The 7,978-nt window shown below is 46.0% G+C and overlaps 1 protein-coding gene across 1 annotated transcript; it reads left to right on the top strand.

Moving 5' to 3' along the window:
- Nucleotides 1-1,257: 1,257 nt before the first annotated feature.
- On the top strand, nt 1,258-3,533 carry LOC127335606 (protein CUP-SHAPED COTYLEDON 1). The gene is made up of 3 exons (XM_051362314.2): nt 1,258-1,554; nt 2,511-2,776; nt 2,875-3,533. Exons 1-3 carry the CDS (start codon nt 1,386-1,388, stop codon nt 3,268-3,270), a joined length of 831 nt encoding a protein of 276 aa, XP_051218274.1. The 5' UTR covers nt 1,258-1,385; the 3' UTR covers nt 3,271-3,533.
- The last annotated feature ends 4,445 nt before the right edge of the window (nt 3,534-7,978 follow it).

Genomic DNA, 7,978 nt, shown 5'->3' with positions numbered 1-7,978 from the left:
GGATTCGTTATGTTAATTTAGGAAGTTACTGATTTTCCTCATTTTACTCTGATCTCAAATCGTTAATCTAGGGGGTCTTGTGTAAAGAACACTCTTGTGCTAATTTCCGTGCCAAAAAACTATAGGCACTATAGAATGGAATGGAGGGAGTATTTAATTTAACATATGCTTTAAGATTTTGAAATATAAACCACACGCTGAGAGAGAGAGAGAGAGAGAGAGAGAGAGATGCGATGTTAGACTAGGGTTTCCTTCCCCTTCGTTGGCGCCATGGCTGGTCCGGTTCGCCTCCAAAAGTTGTTAAGGCCTTGGAGGTGCGGTGGATCCTAGCCGCTCGTCGGCGGTAGGGTTTATATTTTTTGTCCTACGTTTTTTCAATGTCTTCTTTGAGATGGTGGCGGTGGCGCCATGCAGAATAAGACCCCCCTCCCCCCCCCCAAACTACTCTCGCTCCTTTGGTGCGCCTAGTGTCGAAGCAGGACGTGTGGAGTTATGTGCCCGGTGAATCTCTTGGGATCTAGTTCCTTTTCGTGTCCATTGGTGTGGCTTCATGCATGGCTCTTCCAATATAAGCTTGTCATCATTAGCGATTGTTGATGTTTTGCTGCACTTGTCTTTTGGGGGCTTAGCACAATGACTATCAGTCTATCTACTACAACAACCGCTACTACAACAAGTTTTGTCTATCTTTGGTGATGAAGAGGCAAGGAAGGCGGCAAGCCTTCATGCTCTAATGGTGGTAACTATCGCCATGTGGTCCAAGGGCCTAACTCTAATTTTCATTGCTTTTAGGGTTTTTAAATACTGTTGTTGTTTATTATTATTAATAGATCGGTGGATCTCTATAGAAAAAAAAAAGATAGAATGGAAAAAAAAAAGTTGAAAAGAACGCATGCAAGGTGTTCACTGCTGGCGTGCCACGTAGTAGCTTTGGATGTCATGACTTGCTGGGGATGCAATTGGTTAGCTTGCGAGGCAGTGCCTCCTGGATGGATCACCTGCAGGAGCGCAGTTCTTGTGTGACAAGCATGGCAACATGTCGATCTGTAGCGTTGGAATCTTCCACATAAGCAGACAGCCTAGCTAAGCTAGCTAGCTGAGTAGCAGCCCGCCCACACGGGCCGGGCGCCAAGCTCGATCGGAGGATACGGGGACAGCGACCTAAAGCTACTGTTCCATGACACGACATGGATGCATCGACTTGTCTCTCTTCCGCTGCCTTGCTTGCTCCCCTCACCCTGCTATAAAAACGGCCCGATCCATCCAATTCACTATCTAGCTCTTGCTTCTTCCAGCTCTCAGCTCCCGCATACAGTGTGGTTAAGAGCCTAGCTATCAGCTAACCAGGAGGATTTGTTGGTTAGACGACGATCAGACCGGGAGGGATGGGGTTGAGGGAGGTGGAGTCCACATTGCCGCCGGGGTTCAGGTTCTACCCCAGCGATCAGGAGCTCGTCTGCCACTACCTCTACAAGAAGGTCGCCAACGAGCGCGCCTCGCAGGGGACGCTCGTCGAGGTCGACCTCCACGCACGCGAGCCATGGGAGCTTCCCGGTAAGCCCCTTGTACTATATATGTGTTCCTCAGCTGCCATATCCTTCTAGCTAGCCGTTCTTGAGTTCTTCGTCTCACTCTCTTTCTGGATTTCATCGATTCCTCTTGGTTAGTTAGTCCTGGCCCATTCATATTTATTCAGCGTGCATATATGTTTCAGGATTAGATGGATTCTAGCTGCTGTGTAAGGATACGAATTCTGATTAATTCAGTTGCTAGCCTAGCTAAGTGAAACCGATCGAGTTGATCCACGAGTTATATGGGCGCTCATAAAAGAGAAAAGCACGGCCTCTGTCCCTTAAACATACCCTTATATCGTTTCTCTGTGGTGGTAGTCATGAACTCATGATACGTACGTATACCGAACAATAAAAGGATTTGCTGATCGAACAGCCTTATCTATATTTGTTCGGCTTGATAGCTAAATCAGCTGTTAGTTACTGCTGCCCAGGGCTCATTTATTCAAGTCTGGAATAATGCACAATTAATAATCACTTCCAATCATGCATCATCTGATGGATCGATCGAAACGCGAAGTGTGTTGGTGGTACTCGATCATGGACATCTTGATGACGTTACGGTCCTGTCCATTTCGTAGCAACGTCACATGCGTAATAGTTACACCTCAGTTTACGGTTTCCCCCATAGAAATAAAGTAGTTTAGCTTTCAGGTATATAACTAACTGAAACTTTTCCCTCAAAAAGTTCCTTTCCCCCATGAGAAACTAACTGAAACTTCAGGTCAAAAAAACTAACTGAAACTTTTTCGTATACGCACATCGACCGCAAGTTGCATCTATGTTTTTTCTTCCGTGACTGTCAGTTGCTAGCTATTTGGTATATATATATGATTTACTACAAAGAGTCTGTTAGCATCTCAAAAGTCTCAGGAGATGGTATTTTGGTATGTTTTTTCACTTTAATAAGACTGTTACGGCTCTTATTATTGGGTGCAGACGTGGCGAAGCTGACGGCGAGCGAGTGGTACTTCTTCAGCTTCAGGGACCGCAAGTACGCGACGGGGTCGCGCACGAACCGGGCCACCAAGACCGGCTACTGGAAGGCCACCGGCAAGGACCGGGAGGTGCGCAGCCCGGCCACGCGCGCCGTTGTCGGCATGAGGAAGACGCTCGTCTTCTACCTGGGCCGCGCCCCCAACGGCGCCAAGACCAGCTGGGTCATGCACGAGTTTCGCCTCGACTCGCCGCACCTGCCACCAAGGGTACGTACCGACCATACATCACTTGCGATCTTCGACTTGGCTTTAATCTGCGTTAGTAAGCTGCTAATTTGGACACTACATGCATGGTAAATCTGCAGGAGGACTGGGTGCTGTGCAGGGTGTTCCAGAAGCAGAAGGGGGACGGCGAGCAGGACAACGTCCGCTCCTCCTCGCCGACCTTCGCCGGCTGCTCCCAGGCAGCGCAGGAGCCGATCCCAGTGATGGACGCAAGCAGCGAGCAGATGGCCTTCATGCCGCAGCAGGAGGAGGTGACCTGTGGCTCGAACCCGCTGGCCATGAACGCGGCGATATGGCAGCAGTACAACTCGGTTCTTCTCGACCAGTTCCCGCAGGACGAGATGGTGGGCAGCTCGCCGGCGATGGGGATAGGGGCCAGAGGAGGCGTCGGAGATGAGTGCGAGTTCTTCCTCGGCTCAGGCTTCGAGGACATGGCGAGCTTCGGGGGCATGAGGTTCCCGCAGGGGTGGAGTTGATATGCATGCATGCCGGTCGTACGCGAGGTGATCGTCGTTGTGCGCTAGCTGTGAAGGGGATTGGTGATTGGATTAATTATTTCTCCATTGGTACTGTAGGTATAGTGGTGTGAGGTTTACTTTAGATTGATATAAAATGATCGAGTGTGTACCTACTGCCTGCATGAGATGGTTTCCGTAGCTTAATGATGCCATGTATTGCAACTACAATGTATCGCTCACATATATGTAAATTAATACAGGTCGGTTCAGATTTCAGTACACATGTAACATGCTTCTGCAGTTGTTTCGAGAGTTCGCTTAATTCTTAGTCGACTTTCAAACCGTTGGATTATCTCCTGCTATGAAAAGACGTTGCTTTATTTTATTGCATTGAAAAAGATCATCATATCCTTCTACGGGGTTCTGTGTCATAAAGCATGGATATTTATTTCATTCCAATAAAAAGAAGAAATTCATTATCTTCTTACGAAGAAAGAGAAGCGGATCTATTATATACTGACAAGTGCCAATATGCAATGGGTAACGTGGCCAATTTAGAAAAAAAAACGTAGATTAGATTCCTATCCCTCTTTATTTCTCATTCGAATCTGCTGTTTTTTATTTAATATGTCGTACTTTGTTTATATGTATACTCTTTCAGTCTATGTGTTATTTCAATCTAGTTATTAACATAGTATATATTGTTCATATTAATTCAATCTATATGTATTCATATAAAATAACATTAAAAATGAAGGCAATAAAACCGTGGATTCTTTTCTTTCTCTTTCATTCTCATGTTTCTATATTAAAATGTAGTTTTCTTATTTAAATTTAACTATATTAATCTAACATGCCCATTGGTGTTCCAAAAGTGCCTTACTAAAAAATGAAGGCAATAAAACCGTGGATTCTTTTCTTTGTCTTTCATTCTTATGTTTCCATATTAAAGTGTAATTTTCTTATTTAAATTTAATTATATGAATCTAACATGCCCATTGGTGTTCCAAAAGTACCTTACTGGATTTCCAGAGATAAATAATTGATTTGGCTTGACTTATAAACAAATGTTATGTATTTCAGATCAGCTCCTTGCAGATCACGAATCATACTACGCGTCTCTTGGTATACCTTAGGTATTTTTTCTTAAAATATGTTAAGGTTATAATAGTATGATTTAGGAAAAAACTAAACAAGCACTTATTTTCAGCTGGAAGAACTATGTTTCTTTTATGCATTCCAAGTTCCCGAGATCAATGCATGTGTAAGCATTCCAAAAGTAGACAATGGTGCATGATATGCAGTCCTGATGGCAGGATTCTTTACATTTTGTTCAGAAAACATGATAACTTGGTTTGCTGGTACAGATGCATGTTCTCATTCTACACCCCATCCACTTCAAATTAAGCTCGCGCATTTCGGACGCTAGCTAGCGATCGACATCGTCCCTAGTGTATGCATATGTGGCTTCAGGTTGATCCGCGTCATGTGAGCTTAACGGCCAGTAGGGGTGTTGCTTGCAGCTCCCAGTTAAGCTCCAAAGGAAGATTGGATTTTGCCACACGTACGACGTCAAGTGAGAATCAATCTGCTGGCCCGCAAGTAGGCTAGCCCTAGCTGCGTACTGTAATCGATCTCGTTTCCATGAAAACTGCCACCGATCGACCGATGGATCGATCTGCCGAGGTCGTCGTCAGGCCAAACTGCCAGCAATCATGCAGCGGAATCTTGTGCATTTTCTATGTATACGCAGAGCCAATATGCTTCATAATTCTCTGAGGCAAGTTGTCGTCTATACCTGTTGGATAGAGGACCGCAGACCAAGCTGGCGTCACATATATTTCTGCTGCGGCCAACGATATGATCGAAATCGTGTATATCTCAGGACATGTACGCAATGGCGTATAGGGCCTTCCGTGTGAAAGTATGTACGCATGTCTTCTCTAACCTCCATACGCTTTATCGGGGCGTCCTTGGGGCTCAAGGTACACAAAAGGATGACACATCCTCCTGGCCAACAATCTCTACTACTTAAAAAACGCGAAGCGGTTCCGTCGTCAATCCATGGCATAGTTTTAAAAACCGGACCGGTGATCGAACTGGAGAGGTTGTCGGTTCAGGTTTTTACCGGTCGGACCACTGGTTGATCGGTTCAATGTCTGGTTTTTTAAACCTAAAATAATACTATATTTTTACTTATAAATGCTGAAATAAAATAAATATTTATGTATGGAAAATTTCATACTTGTTATTTGAGATAATAGCTCACGTAGAAACATAAAAGTGTAGTCAACAGCTAATCAAAAACTTGCATGTCAAATACCAAGGCTCCATCCGCAACCTAAGAGCAACCAAGCATGCACTTAGCCAACTAGCCAATCTGCGATTGCTTGATATGTATGGACTAGAGCCAAGTGGCCAACAAGATATATGCTATCTTGGATGCAGTGTCGGCAAGCAGCAAATAAGCCAGCAAGCAAATGACAGTCGACGCTGTTAGCTTAGATCCAAGTATACTGTGTAGATCATGCGAAAATATACAAAAGGAATCTGTCTCTACCCTGAACGTGAAGTAGCCCTAGCACAGTTGGTCTGCCACGGTGCCTACATGCTCTGAGGGCTGAGGTACAGGGTTCGAATCCCGCATGCTCCGCTTCAATTTTTAAAATGCTGATACATTGAGCCGGTCAAACCGGAAGTCCGGTTTCTAGCGTGAAACCGGTGGTTCGACCGCGGTTTACCTGGTTTATTCCGGCTCGGCTGCGCGGACGGTCCAGTGCGCTTAGAAAACCAGCAGAGGCTCCGGTTCCGGTTTTTTCCGGTTGAACCGCCGGTCCGGTCTGGTTTTTGAAACTATGATCCATGGTATATGGTCCGTCGTCCCACTCCCACTCCCACCCCCACGTCATCCTTTTTTTCATTTTAGCCCCTAAGAAACCCCAAAATCAGCCTGGAGGGCTAACGGTTTCGACCCATCGTCTTCGACCGCTCATCCCCGACCTCCTCCCATGGACCCTAGCACAGGGTCACGCCGCCGCCGCCGCCGCCCCTCCCATCTCGCTCAACTGCCCCAGCCGCCCTCTATCTCGGCCCCCAACCATGGCCGCCCCTCCATCTCAAGGCCCTTCGTCTTTCCCCAGCCGCCGGCCATCTTACACCACGCCCAGGCCCTGACCACACCCCAGGCGCCCCTCCATCTCGACGTCCACCCTCCTCCAGCTCAGTACAAGGCTACAAGCCCAAGCCGGACATTCTCCTCCAGCCGTGCGTTTTGCCACGCGGTAGTCTCCGTCTGGACGTAGCGGTCAACACGACGTCCAGTCAACCCACTGCGTCAGCTGGGGAAAATGACCACCTCCTGGCGAATCTGCACGGTACTACTCTCATCCGAACCATCCTCTGATTTTTTACTGTTGAGCAGAGCCCAAGATATAAATACATCTGGTTGCATGAGTGATTTATTCATCACGGATCTATACACATCTGGTTGCCTGAGCGATTGATTCACCGGTGGATGATTGTAAATTTGTCAGCCATAGAAGCTTTGATACTACAGTATCACCGAGTTCAAAGATCTGATGCTTGGAGCTTTAGCTCTGTCATGCATGACTGATTGCAGTATGTCATACAAGATTAATTGCAGTAGCAAGTAATCAAAATTCATAATTGAAAAGTTTGTAGTCTGGATGCAAATTCCTGGATATTCGTGTATTTCTATCTAAGTTCACATACACACTTTAATTCTTAAATCACGCGCTCAGTTTGGGACTGGTTTAATCTATGAACACACAGGTCACATGGTTAGTGATACGCATGTTTAACACGACGTCACGCGGTGGCGGGATGGGCCATCGTCGAGGATGTCGGCCACCGCTACTGTGCTGAACGAACCCCCGACGCCGCCCCCTCCTGATGTAGCCGCCGCTGCTTCCGTGGCTTCCCATGACAACCCCTTCTGGCTCACACGACCTCCCTCACACAGCTGCCTCCCCGGCCGCCGCATCCATCATACGTGGTCGCCAGTGATGAGCGGGAGGCCGAAGTCTGGGCACCGGTAAGTCAAGGAAATGCCTATTTATCATTGGTGTTTCACTCAGTTCGTAGTTCAATGAGATGATTGTGCCCTCTTGAATTGTGGTGGATTTTGGTATCCATCTACCACATTCGATAATTCAGGTCTGGTTGTATTCAACTATTAAAATCAACAATGGACTATATGTAGTTGGCCTGGTTATTATGCTCACAGGATCATAGATGCCTCGAATGCTCATGTAGTCCTCTAGATAGTTGCGATGTGTTTGTTAACTCTTTCATGGCCATGGGCAACAATGTTATGCTTCCGTTGTTAGGTGTTTGACCAAAATCCGCAGTTGTGGTCTAGGTAACCCGTGGTAGACTAAGCTCCTGCCTTCTTTTATTTTCACAAGAGGCACTCTTGCTTACTTAGTTTTTTTCGTTTACAATATTTGATGTGCATCACTCCGATCAATGGATGATAAAATTTCCAATTTTCCAATTTGTTATTCAAACCAAATGGGCTAATATAATGACCTCCTTTAGTTTCGGAAAGCAGCTGACACTATGACAATTCACTAGGTAAAGTATGCAATGCTTCTCTCAAATTAGAAAAAAATGGCATACCTTGATTGAAATAAAGCAGCTGAGACAATGGAGGTCTGGTTTAGTATACATCAAAAGAACAATGCTTTGCATTGTCTTAGGTGTC

The sequence above is a fragment of the Lolium perenne genome, chromosome 2 (genome assembly GCF_019359855.2).
Source record: "Lolium perenne isolate Kyuss_39 chromosome 2, Kyuss_2.0, whole genome shotgun sequence".
NCBI lineage: Eukaryota > Viridiplantae > Streptophyta > Magnoliopsida > Poales > Poaceae > Lolium > Lolium perenne.
The sequence above is the reverse complement of the archived record's forward strand: the minus strand, read 5'-3'. Positions and strand labels throughout refer to the sequence as shown.